Below are 20935 nucleotides of genomic sequence, written 5' to 3'. Positions count from 1 at the left end.
CCCTCCCTCTCTCTCTCTCTCCCTCTCTCCCCTTATTGTTTGGAAATTTACGTTGAAGATTTAAATTGAAATTTTTCAACACTAAACATGAATGTTTTTTTTTTTGTTTTGGGGATTTACCAATTTTTTTTAAATCTCAGGTTTCTTTACTATTCCTACTCTGTGTGTGTGAGAGAGAGAGTCACGGATGGGTAGTACATTTCATTTTGATTTTTATATTTAATTTTTCTTTTAAACTCTCGGTGACATATTACATTTATAACATTAGTCCCCTAGCATTGCCACAGTAAACTAGTAACATATATTAATCTTTGTATGTCGAGTTATGAATATAAAAACAATTTAATATTATGTTTCTTTTACTTGTCTCATTGGACTGTGGCCATGTTGGGGCACTGCCTCGACAGATTTAGTCAAACAAATTGACTCTAGTACTTATTTTTAAGTCTAGTGCTTATTTCGTTGGTCTCTTTTGTTAAACTGCAGGTATAAAACAAGCCGACACTGATTGGCAAGCAGTAGTGAGGGGAACAAACACACACACACACATATGAATGACTTCCTTGCAATTTCCATTTACCAAATTCACTCATAAGGCATTGGTCAGCCCAGGACTATTGTAGCAGACACTTGCCCAAAGTGCTGTACATGGTTGCAAACCAAATTTCTTAACCAAACAGACATAGCTACACATGATTGAAGAATCACTCATTACTTTTAATAGTCTTCATCATCATCATTGTAATTTAACTTCAGTTTTCCATGCTGGCATGGGTTGGATGGTTTAACCTGAACTGGTAAGACCAGGGGTTGCATTAGGCTCCATTGTCTGTTCTGGCATAGTTTCTATTGCCAGATGCCCTTCCTAATGCCAACCATTTTACAGAGTGTACTGGGTGCTGTTTATGTGGCACCAATGCTTTTAATGTGATGCCATCACCAGTGCTTTTTATGTGGCACCAACACCAATGCTTTTAATGTGGAACCACCACCAGTGCCTTTTATGTGGCACCAGCACCAGTGCCTTTTATGTGGCACCAGCACCAGTGCCTTTTATGTGGCATCAGCACCAGTGTTTTTTATGTGGGACTAGCACCAGCGCTTTTAACGTGACACCAGCACCAGTGCTTTTTATGTGGTGCCAGTACCAGTGCTTTTTACGTGACACCAACACCAGTGCTTTTTACATGACATCAGCATGAGTACATATTTATTAAATTATTCTGACAAAAGCTAGCAGGCTGAAATTCAGTCATTTACACCCAGGATTAGTTTTTAACTGAAATAATAATGCTGTAAAATATTAAGTAAAAGGGCATTTTCTTTTTGTTTAGTTAAATTTTGAAACAATGAAATTGAAGGTAGGAGTAAATTCCATCGGCTGGCTATCCGGTATTTCAGCTTTTAACAATACCTTAATAGATGATTTGGTGTCAGTTTCACAGCTCCTCGTTATGTTCTGTGTCTGTGCATCACTGTTGTTTAGCTCTAGATTGTCCTTGATCAAGCAGACATTATCAAAAGTATTCCAGCTGTGACCATCCTGTCTTGTTTTCAAATCTAGTGTATTGCTGTGTATTGGCATCACTCTGTTTAGTGTCACCCTGGTTGCAGAATTGTTAGTGCATTGGACGAAATACCTTGAGGCATTTCTTTCAACTTATGCTGAATTCAAATTCTGCTGGGGTCAACTTTGCTTTTCATTCCTCTAGCATTGATAAAATAAATATCAGTCAAGGACTGCAGTTGCTGTAATTGAATGCCACCTCCCACCACTCCATCCTTAAAATTGCTGACCTTGTTGCCAAAATTAGAAAGAATATATTATTGAATGTAATAATGTCTGCAAAATATATTCACAAATGCTCTAGAATGTTTTGTCAGTGATGTTCCTGGAGGTTGTACAGGGTTATGGGTCTTTCACCATCAGACCCTTTTTCTCTAACAGCTAAGTTATTGGATGTAAATAAGTAAACACCTGTTGTTGAGAGGTGTATATAGGTATGCATGTACACACATGGAGCTGGTCCTCAGTAGTATAGTGGTATGTATCCCTGCCTGTCACACAGGAAACTGAGGTTCAATTCTTCACCAGGGAGGCTAGTTATATTTTCCCCTTGCAGTGCTCCAGTATGGCCACAGCCTTAGGGCTGAAACATATAAAAGAATAAAAGAATATATACATATACCAAGGGCACTCACACAGTTTTTGTCTACCATATTATATTTCACTCTCAAAAGCATTTATTGAACTCCCTGAGGCTTTAGTAGAAGTCACTTGCCCAAGATGGCATGTGGTGGGACTGAACCTAAAACCATACAGTTGTTGAGTAAATTTCTTAACCACACAACAGCCATGCACAAAGTTAATTTTTAATGTTGAATTTTGTTGTTACTCACCATACGTTAATGGATTAGCCATGCAATGCCCGTCACTTTTTACATCTTGTAAATTTGTTTTAAAATAAAGTGTAATTGAAAATTACTGTTCCCATAGCTTTACCTAAAGATTTGCAAATTCATTAACCTCGCATTTGATATAGAGCTTTACTTTTACATGCAATTAATTGCTCCTATTATCACAATTATATTCTAAATTAATTTCTTTTTTAAACAAAATTGATTTAGATTAACAATCAGTAATTAAACATTGTGGGTACCTGTTACGTGCTATCAGCCACAACTTTGGTTTCACTTGGCTTGACAGGTCTTCTTGAGCTCAAATTCATACATGTGTATATGTATGAATATGTATGTCCTTTTCATTAAATAGATCTATTTATGTTTATCTTATTAAAACAAATTCTATAAAATAATGAGAATGAATTTAAATCAAAAGTAAAAAAAACAACAAAAAGCCCAGAAATTGCATGCATTCCTTCATAGTGCTTTGAATTTGGAAATCATGCAACAGTAGAGTACCTGAAGGATTTCTCTCTCTCTTTCTCTCTCTCTCTCTCTCTCTCTCTCTCTCTCTCTCTCTCTCTCTCTCTCTCTCTCTCTCTCTCTCTCTCTCTCTCTCTCTCTCTCTCACACTCACACACACAGACAGACTTTTGGCTATGCCATATGTAACCTGTTCAGGATGGCGGGTTAGCAGGATATTTCGCTCATTGGGTGCTTTGCTCTGCGTGATGTAAATGTAATCCCCACCTCCTGTCAACAGAAGTGAATAGTGACACTTGCATTGAGAGTTGTAATTGACAAATATTGTCGACAATTGAAAAGTGAATGGAAATATAGTTCCACTGAAAGTTTGCCAGTGGCAGCAGTGACTGCTGCTGATTATTGATATTGTTTACTCTGTTTTTTAACCCTTCAACATTTAATCTGGCCATATCCAGCCCAAATATTCTACTTGCTTTATGTTCAAACTGGCCAGATCCAGCCTCTCACACCCACCAAACATTTGACAGAATAATCTGAATGCTAAAGTGTTAAGCATAAGACATTTCAGACTTGTAAATATCTCCCCCTTGAATGAATATAATGACTCAAGTAATGTAGGCCTTGTAGACAAATGCATGTGGACATGAACCCACAAATGAAATAATATCCTAAGAATAAGCAGGAGCAAATACACAAGCATAATTGACCAATTCAGGGTTTCTCTTTCTTTGCTCTCGAAGCTGTAAACTTGTGTCACTTCATTAAAAGCAATGCTTTTCAACAACTCTCTTTCAGTTGATAATATCTCAAAATTGGAAAGATTTTACTATCCTATGGTAGAATTCAAATAGTTCTTTATAAGTTCCCACTTTGCCGATCATTAGAAGTAATTTTAGGCTTAGTGAAAGGATTAAGAGAGATTTCTATGAAGCCCCATTCAGTTATGAATGTAACTACAAAATATGGAAATGCAACAAAAACTTGATAATGAAACACAGCTAAACATAAGTAGTCGATGGTAATAAGTAGTGACTATAAAAACATGAAAAGTCAATGGAAACATCGATGTAAACAACAGCATGTGTTTGTAACACGGGTAGCTTTGAAAACCCTTTATTGAATTAGGAACAGTTAATCACCTAAGCTCATTCTTTGGAAGCTACTCAGAGAATTTAGCAGTGATTATCCTGCCCTTTCAATGGTCTATTATATGGAACTGTAGCCAAAATAATCCATCTCCTTTAGTAGTGAGTATACTGTTGATGCCATGAACAATTCCACCTACGAATGAAAATGGTATTTTTGTACTGCTCTCTATCATGTCCATTCTATTTGTCCAACAGAACTTAGATCAACTGCTAAAAGTTTGATTTTTTTTTTTTGTCTGAAGCATATCAAAGAAATGAATAGAAAAAGTTTCTGCAGGCACAGGCATGGCTGTGTGGTTAAGAAGCTCACTTTGCAACCATGAGCTTTTAGGTTCAGTCCCACTGCATGGTATTTTGGGCAAGTGTCTTCTACTGTAGCCCTAGGCTAACCAATTCCTTGTGGGTGAATTTAGTAGGTGGAAACTACGTGGAAGCTTTATGTGTGTTTGTGTTTGTCCCCCACCAGTTTACAACCAGTATTGGTTTGCTTACATCTTGTAACTGAGTAGTTTGGCAAAATAGACCAATAAAATAAGTGTCGGATTAAAATCTCTCACTCCCAATATCTCGGTGTTTCTCTTGAGTTACCAGGACAATTCTAGCAACCCAATAGAAACACTGCTTCTTCACTTTTGTGAATCTCAAATTTTTTTTTAAAAAACCTAATTTGTGTTCTATAATTCTGAGATTTTCTTAAATGACTCAACTCTGTTACATTTCATCTCAAAGAATCATCAGATAATTTTAAATGTTGCTTGATTTTGTCCTGTTGGTCATTCTGCTTTGTATTTTTCTCACCTCTGCAATGATCAGTTGCTATTAAATCTTGTTGCCTTTCTTCACTTAATGAAATCTACATTAAGACACTAAATGGTTTCATGATAATGGTATTATTATTCAGTCCTCAGTCTCTCTATGGTGATAACCAGTGGCCATTGTAAGAAACAGGCAAACATTTGTCATTGACTATTCACTAATGATAAATCACTTCTGCTTTCTAGATGCTTATCTACTTGCTAACATTGAAGGTCTCCTAGATAGAATCTACAAACTGGATCTGAAAGCTGCATACCATTAGATTCCACTCCATAATGATGAATAGAGATAAACTGCGTTTTCAGTTGATAGATGCTTATTCAAGTCTACATTGTTCCCCTTTGGAGTAATTAATGCCATAAGCTCTTTTCAAAGAGTGACTAATGACATAATATCCAACAACTATATCAAAGGAGTTCATGCAGTGTTGATGGTTATTGTTGTTAGCAAAATTATTAAGGAGCAATTGAAACATCAGTTTCAGTTTTTGGCACAAGGCCAGCAATTTCAGAGGAGGTGCTAAATTGATTACATTGACCTTGCTGCTCAACTGGTACTTATTTTATCGACCCCTAAAGAATGAAAAGCACAGTTGACTCTGGTGGCATTAAGACACAACGTAAAAACAGATGAAACACTGCTAAGTATTTTGCCCAGCATGCTAACGATTCTACCAGTTCACCACCTTTAACTGAAATATATTGAGCTAAGTTCTGAAAATTATTTGGAACTTGGTTCAGTGTATTTCAATTATCAAAGAACTTAACATTACATTAAGATATGACAGTTCTCTTCTCTACCAAACATCTATTTGTTATCTAGGATATGAAAATAGAAAACACTTCTCTTCTCTTAAGTTTCATACAGACAGTTTTATCTTTGTATAAGCTAAAGATCAATCCAGTTAAACTTAATGATGCTAGTCAGCATTATGCTCCTAATATCAAAAACCAAGATGGTTGGATTGACACAATCTTGATTGAAAATAGTCTCATCTAGAAATCTGAGCTCCATAGGTAATCAATCAAACTCTGGTTTTGTTGAAGAGAGTCCAATTAGTGTTTGCTGTGATTTTGATTTGTTGAAAAGTTTGACGCAAACGAGCTCTGATGAATGTTCTGTCAATGATAGCTGCAGTGACATGCCGAGAAGTTGCATTCAACAAGTATATGAGCTGAAGGAATCCAATATTGATCTGCTTATTGAAGAAGAAATCATGACTACATCTCTTTGAATTTCTTTGTCTCTCAAAAAGGGCCTTGAAAAGCACTGGAAAGACTAAATCTTTAATCCGGTAAAAGCTGCAGAAATCATTATTTACCACTTCCAGTCCTTGTACATTATGATGTACTTATGGTAGTGGAAGACTGGAAGCCTGTCATTTGCAGTAAATGTGGATATTTACAATTATGCTCTGAATACTTAGGTAGAATGTTTTAGACGAATAAAATGGTTCTGATTCCTGGCAACTGTTTCTCATCGCAATTTAAGTAAAACTATAACAAACTTAAAATAGTGCTAATGTAATTTATATGCATGTGCACTATGTGTATGCATGCATGCATATATATATATATATATATATATATATGTTTGTATGCATACACACACATTATATATATATATATATATATATATATATATATATATATATATGTATGTATACACATATATGCACACACATACTTGTATATATATATTTCTACACATAACACATTTATAATGTTTATATACGCACATACATACACATATAAGAAGTGTATGACTCTAACGTCATACAGTTCTTATAAATACCAAAGCATTTAAAATGTTTCCATTAACCCAAACAGAAGTGGCAGCATGCCAAAGTCCCATAGGAAAAGCAGCTATTACTTCGCTTGAAGTTTTTAATGGAGAAGAAGTAGGAACTCTCTATAAAGATGTTTTTTTATAAACGACTGCTTTATGTACTTCAGTAAGATGTTTTTTTTTTTCTTTTGGCAGTCATTGCAAATAGCCATTCATGCAGGGCAATACTAAGTTTTGTGGTAAATTTTATCTTACAAAGAGCAGTACTTTTTCTCTTTGTAAGAAATTGGTAATGTATTTTTTTTTTTTTGGACAGTGAAATGGCTATATGTGGAGACAAAGTATAAGCTTCGGTATTTTTCCTAACTATTTCTGTAAAAGTGTCTTTGCTGGTGCTGCATAAAAGCACTCAGTACACCTGGTAAAGTGGTTGGTATGAGGAAGGGCATCCAGCAGTGGAAATCATGCCAAAACAGACATGGAGCCCAGGCAGCTCTTCAGCTGGCCAGCTTCTGTTAAACTGTCCAACTCATGCTAGCATGGAAAATGGACATGAAGTGATGATAGTGGTGGCAGTAGTGATAAAGAAGAAGAAGAAGAAGAATTTCTTCTGAAACACTGCACAAAATTTTTATTGCTTATCATTTTAGTGTCTCCTCTGTGGTCACCCTACTTCCCTGCCATTATGGTGTCATTATATCTAGGACTCTGTTAGAACTTTCTTAAGATGGCTGGGTGTCTCTTCAGTGAAATTTGGCTGCTATTTCTAACACATGGAGTTACCACATGGAGGCCCTCTCATTGGCTCTGACCATATCTGGTATTGATATTGTTTACTCTTGTTCGACACAGAAGTTGCAGGCTAAAAGAGGCTTTGTGGCAGGTCCTGCCCCAGATGGCTTGAATGGGATTAATGAATATTTCTAGAGGCTCACTGTCACCTTAGAGGATGCAGAGGGGCTGGCACAGGACTGTCGGCATTGGAGAGCACTGGTAGACCTGGTCAGCTCTACACATGATGACATCTCTGAGACCACTAACCTGGGATAACCCCAGCCATAACCAAGCAAGCAGCTGTTAATGTTAATGCTGGGTTTGGTATTTTCATTAGTTTAGATTTTTTTTTTTTTTTTTTACTTAGACAAAAATACTGACTCAGCTTATTACCTTATCCATTCTGCATTAATAATTAAGTACCTTTCATCAGTTATTTATGCTCTACGATGAGGGAGACTATGTGCAGCTCTGTTTCAAACATGAAGGCTGAAGCAATGTCATTGGCTGAGAGAAACACATGTTTATCTACCACTGCATTCCATAAATGATTGATTGCTTGTTTGCCTAATTTATAAAAAAAGGAAAAATTCATTATTACATGACTAATTGATTGTGGTCACAAGATTAATTTTTGTAGTGAGGGAAGTGTTTAGTTGGTTAGCTGTGTTTGTGTGTGTGTAATGGTACTTGTTTTATCACCTTTAAAAGGTGATGACTATTAATTAGGCTTTGAAATTCCTTACACTTTTAATTACATTAACTAGCTATTTTAATGTCTCGTATATTGATATTTATGAGTATAATGGCAGTTAATCTGGTCACAGTAGGTAATAGGTATGGATTAAGATTAAAGATTGTGTTGCTAGTTACTCTGGTTGCAGTGGACATGGATATGGATTTAGATTTTATGTTTGTGTTAGCCCATGTTTATCAACAGCATTCTGAGTTCAAATCATATCAAAGTCAGCGAAGAACCATTAGCTGAATAAAGAATCGAATGCGAAAAGAAGAGTTCGATGTGTTTTTATTTTTCATTTTTGTAATATGACAGTTATTTTTATATAATGTAATTTGTGCATGTACAAGCAAGCATGCGTGCATGCATGCGCGCGCGTGTGTGTGTGTGTGTGTGTGTGTGTGTGTGTATCATATTCACAAAATGACTGCAACTGCTTAGTATTTCATTGTCTGAGACAGAAGGTGAAGAAATGAGATGATAAAGAGCGATAGGAGGGATATGAGGAAGGGGCAGGTTGTGCCCTTACAGATCTGCACATGATCAGAGGGTGAGGGGTTGTATCCTCATGTGCATGTGCTGGAGCACAGTACTTAGGCATCTGTCTATTCAAGCATATGTCAGTTTTGTGCATGTGCTCTTGTGTATGCATGCATTTACAAGCACCTTAGTACATGTATATACTGTTGTATGAGTGCTTATATATACCTGTACCAATAAGTATATACACATAGATCATTAACATACACAATTGTATATTATTTCTGCATTTTCACTTCCACTTAAGAAAGCGTGTGTGCACACATGCACACACATGCTGATTTTAGTGTTGTGCAGTGAAAGAGCAACATCCAAAAATAAATAGTTCTCTGTAGGGTGTAAAATTTACTGCATTTGTTTATATAATTAAATGATGGACTCTCCTTTTGAAGACAACCTATGAGCGTTCAGCTTTAGCTGAATGACCTGCACAAATGATTTGTTTATAGTGATGAAATGTATGTGATGTACATTAGCTCAATCCCGCCATCAAATTGACATTTCCTGTACAGGTGCATGATGTACCACATGTTGGGTGTACAAGTGATCATAGAGCAACATGAGATGAAGTGTTTTACTCAAGAACACAAGCACCACCTGGTCTAGGAATTAAAACCATGATCACGTGATTGTGAATGCAACACCTTAACCACTAGGCCATACACCCTAATAAATAATCATTGTATTATTAATTAAAATTCATGTTAACTAAATAAAGCTAAACAAACAGCACCAATTACAGCAGTCTGTTCATCAAAGTCAATATACCAGGATATTGTCCTTATCCTGCTGTTAGGTATGAGGGAAGGGACTCAATGAGGTTTTAAGAATTGTAAAATAAAGTTTTAAGGAAAAAAAAAGAGGGTTGCTTAACCCTTTCTATTGCAACACACCTGAGGTTACCCAGCATCTGGTTATATGATATAATGTCTCTTATTTTAAATGGTTCATATTTAAAATTAAAACTTATAATTTTGTTAAGAACATTTACGCTAACTCATGAAGCAAACATCTGATCAATCTGATGTTTTTATGTTACTAAATCTCTCCAAATTCTTGATTTAGTTTTGGAAAATAAACATATTGATGGCATGTTTGATTAGAAATATAGTCACAAAATGGTTGAAGATTTTTCTTCAGCTCTAGATCTTTGCATAGTTATCTCCTCTGTTTTTCTTTCTTTCTGTTTTTTTCTCCTTCTTGTTATAAATCCCTGTATTTTTGTGAACAACAGCATCATTTGGTTGCAGGTTTCCATAAGACTAATCGCTGGTTTATTGCACTTACGATGACAAGAAGGTGTATGAGAAATGCATGCAGAATATATAGCACGAAATGCTTTTTGATTGAATGATTTGCTCTGTTGGTTTTTCTCATTAACGTACATCGGTGCACACAGGTGAAAAACACACACACACGGAGAGAGAGAGAGAGAGAGAGAGAGAAAATTAATGGCTTTAGGTTGGTTTCAACAGTGACTGTTCCAATGGTTCAGTCAACTGAACTACCTACTCAAGGAGCATATAAATGGCTGAGTATTCCAGTTGCACGTAATCTTTTAATATTTTACTTGTTTCAGTCATTAGACTGTGGCCATGCTAGAGCACGGCCTTGGGGAATTTTAATCAAATTGATTAATCCCATTACTTATTTTCTTTTTAAGCCTGGTAGTTATTCTCTTGGTCTCTTTTGCCGAATCCCTAAGTTATGAGGACATAAACACACCAATACCAATCAGTAGTGGGTGATGCCCACACACACACGACAGGCTTCTTTCAGTTTCCATCTACCAAATCCACTCACAAGGCTTTGGCTGGCCTGAGGCTATAGTAGAAGACATTTGCCCAAGGTGCCATGCAGTGAGACTGAACCTGGGACCATGTGGTTGAGAGTTGTTCTTAATGCAATTCCCAGGCAGAATCTGTGAGTAAGGAGACTGGACTTTAGATTATTAGTTTAGTCCATCTCCTGGCCTTCCACACAGTTTCTCTCTATGCAGTAACTGGATGGTTGATTGATACAGCACATCAGATGGTGTGTGTAGGTGGAGAGATGGATGGATGAATACTGAGTTCATACGAAATGTGTAGAAGGGAAGGATGGATATTAGGTTCGCCATATCAGGCGCGTGTGAGTGTAAATCAAAGCGATATTTTACAAAAATAAAGCTCTCACTTTGAAGGCTTGAGATCAACCCTAAGATGCAAAAGACATTTGCTCAAGATGTCACACAGTTTTGGATTAAACCTGGTTTCTTCTGATTGTGAAGTCAACTAGATAGCCAAACTTACAACTATACACCCATATTTACTACATACTGTCTGTCTGTCTGCCTGTTGCTTGAAAGGATGTTTACAGTTGTTGTATTTAGATAGGACTGGCTGAGAACATCTGACACCTCCATTTGCCAGCTGCTCAGATCAAATTATACTTCAAATTCATTTATTTACCCCTGCAATTTCTTTCTTTAAATTTTGTTTTGTTTGTTTTTGATGGGGAGGAGTAGTAGTAGTAGGATGGGGAGGGGAGAGCTATATTTTTGTAAAATATTGCTTTGATTTACACACACACACACACACACACATACACATACACACACCTGATATGGCGAACCTAACATCCATCTTTCCCTTCTACACATTTCGTATGAACCCAGTATTCACCCATCCACATACACACACCATCTGATATGCTGTACCAATCAACCATCCAGTTACACATCTGCCATAGTGTATCAGCATCTATCCATCCACAAATGAAGTGTATAAAAAAAATTAGTTCTCTCAGAGACAAAGATTACAACTTTAATATAGTGGATAAAATGTATGGTCATTAAAGGAGAATAAAAAATTTTATATCTTTTACTTGTTTCTGTCATTAGGCTGTGGCCATGCTGGGGCAGTCTTGAAGAATTTTAATCGAAATCATCAACCCCAGTACTTAATAATTTTTGTAAAGCCCGGTACCTATTCTATTGGTCTCTTTTGCCAAACTGCTAAGTTACAGGGATGTAAACACACCAACATCATTTGTCAAACAGTGGTGTGGGACAAACACGTACACAAAGATACACACATATATATGACAGGCTTCTTTCAGTTTCCATCTACCAAATCCACTGACAAGGCTTTAGCCAACCCGAGGCTGTAGTAAAAGACACTTGCCCAAGTTGCCTGTCAGTGGGACTGAATCCAGAACCATGTAGTTATGAAGCAAGCTTCTTACCACACAGCCACATCTGTACCTATTATTCATTAAAATAAAAATTTCATTAACCAAAACCACCTCTGTTCCTCGTATGTATTTTATATGTATGATACTGAAGAGAGGAAATATCGTGTTCCATGCGATGTGTTTATAAATATTTTTGTCTATATACGGTCGGTCCTGTTTTTTTTTTTCCAGCTGTTTGAATAATCAGTGGTATTAAACTCAGTTACAATCTTTAATATTGTGTGTGCATGCTTATGTGCATCTGTGTAGATATATATGCAACTTCCTGTTACCCATATCTCAGTAAACTAATTTGGAAAAGAGTTCACACTAGATATTAACCATATTAATTAAAATCTCAATTGTCTTTGCCTCTCAGCCACTTGAGGCTAATGTGTGTGTTTATTTGTATACAGTTTTGTTTTTATTGTAGTACAAATGTATAAAAAAAAGTACTTAATACACTCATGTTAGACATGTATAGAATCTGATATGTTTGTCATATATATATATATATATATATAAATAAGGTAAACCTAATTACATATCCGGACTAGGGTTTCATTTAATTGGTCTTTTGCTCTATGTTATTGAACAGAGGGTGTTGAATTTAACTTTAAGCCATTTAACTATCATCATATTTTTCTCCATTCATTAATGTGTTTTAGTCAACCTAAAGTCCAACTGAATGAAACATAAGATCCACATACATGATCATGCTTACTTTACATATGACAAACATACATCCTCATGCCTTGCATCATGTAGAAGTACTTTTTATAGGAAGTTTGTTTTTTTAGTATGGTTATATGTGTGTGTGTTCTGTGGTGGGGTAGAAATTGTGCTGTAATAATTTTTTTCTTTTTGTGTGGTACTGTTTGAATAACTGCTTTTTTTTTTTTTTTTTTTTTTTTTTTTTTTAAATACAAGAAAGTATTTTATCTCAATTTATCTGTATGTATTCTGTGTGTATTTACTCTCATTTTTATTTCATTATCTAGGCCCGGATAGCATTTTTACAAGGGGAACGAAAAGGTCAAGAAAATTTGAAACAAGACTTAGTACGAAGAATAAAAATGTTAGAATTTGCATTGAAGTCAGAAAGGTAAGAAAACCTCTTGTGTTTTTTGTTATTAATTAGCAGCACTCCATGTTTGATTGTTGATAGTAAGTTCTGTGAGAACATAGTTTCATTGATAAGGAACAATTTCATTGTGTTTAGTTACTGTTGTTACTAAGTGATGGTTACAATTGTTGCTAAGGGATGATTAAAACTGGTGCTTAAATACACTGATTTATTTTATGGATAGCAAATGAGTAATGGTAACAGTAATGTTATTATACCTACTTTGTACACTCATCAATGTATGGTAGGTGTGTTTAATATTTTTAGTGTAAGGATACAACATAATTTTTTATTTGAGTTCTGCCAACTATAAAATCCGTCTTGTTAACAAATATTTCCACAGTACAGAAATCAAATATAACAATGCTCATCTACTAAAAGGGTAAAGACCCCCATCGGTCATGAATGACCATGGGATTGCACCTAGAAAGTTCCCCTCTGAGGTACAAGTCTGGGCAAGGTTGTTTATGGAAGACCAGCAGTCACCCATGCATACCAGCCTCCCCTCTCCGTGCCACCCATGTTATCAAGGGAAAGTAAAGGTCGATACAGCTTGGTACCAGAGACATCGCAAATCATTTCTACAACTGAGTGAACTGGAGCAACTTGAAAAATAAAGGGTCTTACTCAAGAACACAACATACAGCCCAGTTTGGGAATCAAACTCACTACCTCATGATTGTGAACCCGACACTCTAATCAGTGGAGCCATGTGCCTTCACAATTATCTATTAACCTCTACAGTAATAGTGGTTTCAAATTTTGGCACAAGGCCAGCAATTTCAGGAGAGGGATACATTGATTACATTGACCACAGTGCTCAACTGGTACTTATTTTAATGACCTTGAAAGGATGAAAGGCAAAGTCAAAATTGGTGGAATTTGAACTTGGAACACAAAGGTGGATAAAATGCCACCAAACATTGTGCTTGCAAACGGTTCTGCCAGTTCGCTGCCATACTTTGCATCTATATTGTTTTCAAATTTTGACATTAGGCCAGCAGTTTTGTGGATGGGGGTAAGTCAATTACATCAACCCAGTACTCAACTGGTACTTATTTTATCAACCCTGAAAGGATGAAATGCAAAGTTGACCTCAGCAGAATTTGAACTCAACGTGAAGACAGACAAAATGCTGCAAAGCATTTTGCCTGGCATGCTAACAATTCTGCCAGCTCACTACTTTACCCTTAACAGTAATAATGATGATAACAATGGTGATGTCAAACAGTTTGCAGTGTGGCAGTGGTGGTAGTGGTGCTGATGGTAAAGTTCTAGGAAAGCTGTCTTCATGATGCAGGTTCAATTCTTATTTGACTCATCTCGCCAGTAATTTCACAAGGGCTATGCTCAGAGTGTTTCTACTGAAGCATCAACTACATAGATAATTTAATTATGGAGAGTTACTGAAATAAATAATTTAAAAGCAAGATTATATTGTATGGTATGGCCTTTTTAATCCATTAGGATATATAAACACTTACATGCATGCATACACACATACATGCTCATGACAAACTTTGCACAGTTTCTTTCTATCAAATTTCACCTTACAAGGTATTGCACAGTGCAGTGGTACCTGGGGCCAAGTGAACTTCTTAAACTCACAGTTTAAAAAGAATTCTTTTTTTTAAGTCTTATTTTTCTTTCTTTCTATTCCATTTCTCCACTCTAAGACAAACATACCTGGTGGGTGTGACTGTACCAGCTTACTATTTAACTCTTTTTTTTCTCTTTTTTTTTTTTTCATTTATTTTATATAAAAATCTCTTCCCTATTGGCTATTTTCTTTCTTAATGGCTTTGCATATCTCTCACAACCAGAACCTCCAGTGGTGCCAATGGTTTGCTATTTTAAGGAGCAATCTCTCACTCACCCCACTTTGCTTCTACTCCTTACTTTCTTGTCAAAATATCAGAAAGGGGCTACAAAGAGGTTCAGCCCTACTGCCCCTCTTTGATGAAACTCTCCTTGCCCTTCCTCTCAGTCCCTCTCTCTTTCTCTCTGTGTATCTCTCATACCCCACCCCATCCTCCTCACTGACATGGTGACGCTGTGGCATGCTCTATTTGATTTGTGCTTGCAACAACTTATTTATTATATCCATATTTAGAAAAGGTACAAATAATCTTAGAGATAAGAGATTACAGATAGAGTGACTAGCAGGGCCCCTCCCCCGTACACACTCCTCTGTTTATATATTAAATATTCCTTGCATATTCTAAGTCACACTGATGAACTTCACTCCCTTCTGTTCCTCCCCCCTTGTCTTGCTTCATCCTCCTCCCTTTCATTTTTTTTTTTTAAACAGCTCAGCAACTAATCCCCTTTGCACAACAGTAAAAAAAAAAAAGAATTAGAGAATTATTTATAGGGTTTATTTTTATCCTTGATGAATTTTCCCCAATTAGTCTGTCCTTGCAATATCTCCTCATCTATCACATCAACCCTGTGGCAATAAAAGAAATAATTACTATTATTATTTTGGCAGGGATTAGAAAAAAAATCTCCCCTTCCTATCAGGACAAGTGTATGTGTGTGTTTCTCTAGCTCTCACCCGCCTCTCTATTTCCCTCCCGTTCACATCCTACATTGAGTTACTGGCAACTCATTGGTGAGCATGACATCAAGTGTTAAAGGTTATGGATTTATTTTAGGGGTCTGTAGGCAGTGAAATGTAACTCTATTGGGAGTTTAAGTGGACTCAGTATCACTCTACTTCCCCCCTCTCTCTTTTTCACCCCTAATCTTTATAACTCGTTATTATGTCCCCTACCTCATCCCATATAATTGATGACATTTATAGCAAAGGCAGCCCCTGAGCCCCATCTCACCATTTACCCCTTCATTTCTTTCAATCTCTACTCTCTATTTCTACCCTTTACATGTCATCCGTCTCTCCATCCCCCACCTCCCACCTATCCATTATATGTATATATGATGAAGCCTGTGAATTTGTTTTTGGTCTTCAGGCAAATCTCATGAGTGGTAATTCACACTTAGCCTCAGCTTATAATTCAGTCAGCTGAAAGCCTTATGAGAAAACTTGAGTTTCACTCAATGTTGATTTCAGCTGAATCTATTAAATTATTTAAATTCTACTTCTAATATTGAGTATGTAACTTTTCTCCTGTTTGTTAACACACACACACTACTACTATTACTACTACTACTTACCTGAAGATTGGAGTGATGAAATTCAATTCTGGAATATATTTATTGAAGCTGAAACTTCATATTTTATAACTCTGAGTTTCATGTCTTTGATCATCAGATATCCTGCCTTCAACAGAAGGGCATATAAGATAATGTAGTCCTGTATAGCTCTAAATAACAATGCTTCTAACCATAACACATGCAATGATGCATAAGCACATGCATAGCTGCTTCATTAAGAAGTTGACATAGTAATCATGTGGTTCAGGGATAAGCATTATTCAGCAGATGACTTACTAAGATTATACATCCACCGGGCTATTTCCCATGTAACCCTGACCAGGTTCTTATTGGATATTATACTTTGCCAAAAGGTGGTGGTTTTTAGTCTACTATAACTCCAGCCTTGCATGTGGATTTGGTAGCTGGAAACTGAAAGAAGTCTGTCCATCCATCCATCTATTTATCCATTCATCCATTTCCCACATGCTTGTGTATTTCTGTGTCTCTTGTCTTGACATCATATGATGGTTGTAAATGAGCATCACCATCATACAAGTGGTGTTTGTTTCCAATCTACTATGAATATACGTCCAGCCATTGGGAAATATTATATTGTTTGGAAACAGGTGAGGGTTGGAACAGGAAGGGCATCCAGACATAGAAAATCTGCTTCATTAATTTCCATTTGATCCATGTAAGCATGGAAGATGGACGTTGAAATGTTGATAATGATGAATGGCTTATTTCTATATTTGCTGACTTCTACCTCAAGAAACCATTCTCCTATCCACTGACATGTTCTCTCTTCCGTTCTGTGTGTGATTGTGACTGATGATGTGATTGAGTAGAGCATATCTAAGCAAGCTCAACTAGTTTAGCCACAATATTTTGATCTATACAGGAAGATTATTCAGTTATATACTACTAGCCAGACAGGTTGCATTCATTTATGATCAATTCAGTGTGTCCTGTCTTCTTTGTTGCGACAAGAAGATATGTGGTTCAAGCCACCTCTGTGTTCTCTCGAACTGGAGCTTATAATATCTAATACAATTGATATTAAATAATAGTTTCAAAGTTTGGCACAAGGCCAGCAAATTTTGGAGAAGGGGATAAGTCAATTGCATTGGTCCCAGTGCTCAGCTGGTACTTATTTTATCAATCCCAAAAGGATGAAAGGCAAAGTCGGTCTCGGCAGAATTTGAACTCAGAATATAAAGACAGATAAAATGCCACTAAGCATTTAATATTATCAGTTTATGATTCATAGCGTAATTCATTGTTGAAAACAGGGTGCAGTGTATAAGTAGTTCATGTGTGCATGTTTCCCATTGCCATGTGTGATGTTGCACATCTAACACATCCAAATCATAATGTAATTTAAATATTGATATGATCTTGATAACCTCTCACAAATTAAGTTATATGTTATGTAGAAAATGTTAAACTCTGTTTAAGATCAAAAGATAGAATTTCATTTTAACCTTTAAAAATGCTAGTTTGTATATAATGTTATTCAGACAACAGTTATCTACCTCTGTCTATGGTATCTTATGATAAATTATGTAATCTGATTAGTCAACAATCTGCTTAGTTGATATTACATGCCATGTTGACAGGTGGGATTATTCAAATAACATTTTGGTTAGCATCCCTGGATACTTAGTGATCTCAGCTTCTCAGAATCATCATGATAATGGCCAGCATGATGATGATGATGATGATCTAGGTCGTCACCATCGTTATCAGGTCGTCATCATCATCACACTTTGTCTGCCAAATTCATTTGCAAGGTATTAGTTAGTCTGTGGCTGTAGATGAAGATATGCCACAGTCTTGCTTGGATCAATGACCATCAGTTCTTTAGATGCAAACCAGTAGTTCACTTTTAGAATTAAGTGATCCTGGTCAATGTTACCATTACAAGTCCCATTTTCCAAAATCTTCTGAATTTCACCATTGATCATAGGATCATAGTTCAATTGATTCCTCCACCAAAACTGTACACCCACCACACTGCTTCCCAAGGTTTCTGATGGTGGCTCTCATTCAGCCTAATCTCTTACTTTAGACATGCTTCACTCAATCTTACCAGAAGGAAAACTCCTCTTGGTAGATCTCTTTTGATTGTAATAATATGCAAGCTCCACTACCATGATTAGCTCTTTAGTATTTAGACCGGCCATATCCAACCAAAATATTCTACCTGTGTTATGTTCAAACTGGTCAGATCTAGCCTCTCACACCAACCCTACAATATCATTCTAAAAATTAAGTTACCTTATCAAAATCTCAAAGTTATGAGATAATGCCTGATTAATTCAAAACAATGGGAATAAATAAGCATTTCATTTGGATAGAATAATGTGAAAGCTAAAGAGTTAAGACAAGAATTATTGGTGACTGTATGGCACCTTGGGAAAGTGTCTCCTACTGTAACCCTGGGCTGACAAATGCCTTGTGAGTAATTTGGTGGACAGAAACTGTGTGGAAGCCTCTTGTATACATACGCATGTATGTATAGATGTATGTATCCATATGTTCAGATGTATATCCAGATGTATGTGTTCCTCCAGCTGACCATTTGACAACCAGGGTTTGTTTGTTTACATCTCTGTAACTTTAGTAGTTTGGCAAAAGAGACTGATTTAATAAGTAGTAGATAAGTATTAGATTTTAAAGTAATGCATACTGGAGTAGCTTTGTTCAGCTAAACCTTTCAAGGTGGTACTCCAGCATGGCCACAGCCCACTGACTGGAACTAATAAAAAATAAGAGATAGTATCCACAGAGATTGATCTTAAGCTATATATCAGCAAAACTTGGGTATCACTTCAAATTATCAGGGTAATATGGAAATGTAAGCTCTCAGTTAATAGGAAAAGAGCTCTTTCTGCACTGTAGTTAAATCTGTTACTTTATGGCTCTTCCACCTGGAATCTAAGTAGATGACTTGAAGGAACTATGCCAGATGGCATATGTATATATATGCATGCCTTGTGCCATTTTGAACATGCCTTGGAGAAAACACCCCACCAAAAAAAAAATTTTTTTTTTAATTTTCAAAATATCAACCACCATTAGACATGCTGGACACTGCTGGAGAAGTAATGAAGAATTGGTTAGCAACACCCTACTCTGCACACCTTGAAATAATCATAATTGCACTAGCCACCCAGCCAATGCATATGTTATGTTGATTAGTTAACATATGAAACTGGATGGCTTTGCTCTGATCAGGTAACCACAACATCTGTTGTGGTTTAACTAAATTTTTTCTTCATTTTCTTTTTCAATTATTTAATACATAATACTTTTAGAGAAGCAATAAGTCTGTCCTTTTTCACCAGCATTTTCCCCATCAACATAAAAATATAAAAAAATCTTAGTAAATTTTTGTATTGTTGTTTTGTTTTTATAAATTAAATGAAATTTCTTTGGTTTCTTTATAAGTAATAATCTCTACAAAAAAAAAAAAAAAAAAAAAAAAAAAAAAAAAATTATCATGAGGAACTCTTTACTCCCCATGCAAACCACTTCTTTTAAACAACATCTTAACCATAAAAAAAAAGAAAATTGTCTTTGGTATATAACTGTCGCTTTTTGTATTTTTTTCTTTCTAAATCATTTAAAAAATTTATTTACTTATTCTCTATTTTATTTAGCATTTTTTTTATAACCTATGAAATTAGTTTCTCAAAGAAGCTTTATAAACTCTTATCTCATTAAATTATAGAAAACAAATAAAAAAACATAGTTGGTGATGAGTGGATGCTGGTGGTTGGTGATGGCATTTAGGAGAAATATACAAAAATGACAACTAAGCTGTGTGTGTAATGATAATAATAATAATAATAATAATAATAATAATAATCTAGCATTGTGGTATGTAGGAAATTGGAAATAATGTGAATGATGTAAACTGTAGTGGCAGCAATAGCAGCTGCGAAAAGTAAGTGTTGGAACTGTTGGAACAGGGGTTGTTGGTGTTCCACCTTTATTGAACAGACCTGTAATTCAAGAGGTTCAGGACATGATAAAATTTTGGTTTAAAGTCATTATGCACCCAGAACTACATTATCTTTCATGTCACCTTCACTTTTTAAGATTGTAGGGTGTGTAGTGCAGGAGATTTAGCTGCTATTTCTAGCTAGTCGACTGACTGCACAGAGCACCCTCCCCCATCGTCCATATCTTTTTACGGCTTGTGTTCCTTTCTTGCATTCACAGTTGAATGAAGGGTGAAAGAATTGGCAAATGCTATGATGTGAAAACTCTTTTTCTTGACCCCCACCCTTTCACAGCTGTGTGTGAATGTGTGTGTGTGTGTGAGAGAGAGAGAGAGAGAGAGAGAGAGAAAGCTGACGGAACAGCCCCAGTACTTTGCTAGCACTTTGAAAGGATGAAAAGCAAAGTTGACCTTAGTAGGATTTGAACTCAGAATATAACAAGCTGGAATGAATACCACAAGACACAAAATGTTCTGTTTGAATGCTTTAGTGACTCTGCCAGTTAGCCACCTTGTGGCTTTTGTTGGAACAATAGAATTTATTGGGTATTGGTAGGCAGAAGTTCACCTTTTCACAGAATTACAAGAGCTGGTCCTTAACACTCACTGGTTGTCTTGTAGGATTAAGCCTGGAAGCAATATATGAATTTCTCAGCACCGTCCACTGAGGACATGGACACCTCTATGGTAGGAGTGATGCTTTAGCAAAAATTCTAGAACTAATTTGTGCAGTC

The 20935-nt window shown here is 36.1% G+C and overlaps 1 protein-coding gene across 7 annotated transcripts in view; it reads left to right on the top strand.

Annotated features, from left to right (window-relative positions):
- LOC106882575 (striatin-3) overlaps window positions 1-20935 on the top strand; it is a 263926-nt gene that overhangs the window by 138882 nt on the left and 104109 nt on the right. For all 7 annotated transcript variants that reach the window (XM_052976853.1, XM_052976854.1, XM_052976855.1 and 4 more), the window contains exon 2: window positions 12909-13012. In XM_052976853.1, the coding sequence (XP_052832813.1) occupies window positions 12909-13012 (104 nt within the window). The remainder of the gene's footprint in view (window positions 1-12908; window positions 13013-20935) is intronic.

This window comes from Octopus bimaculoides, chromosome 25, assembly GCF_001194135.2.
Source record: "Octopus bimaculoides isolate UCB-OBI-ISO-001 chromosome 25, ASM119413v2, whole genome shotgun sequence".
In the NCBI taxonomy this organism is placed as follows: Eukaryota; Metazoa; Mollusca; class Cephalopoda; order Octopoda; family Octopodidae; genus Octopus; species Octopus bimaculoides.
Note: the sequence above shows the minus strand (reverse complement) of the source record. Positions and strands in the feature narration are given on the sequence as shown.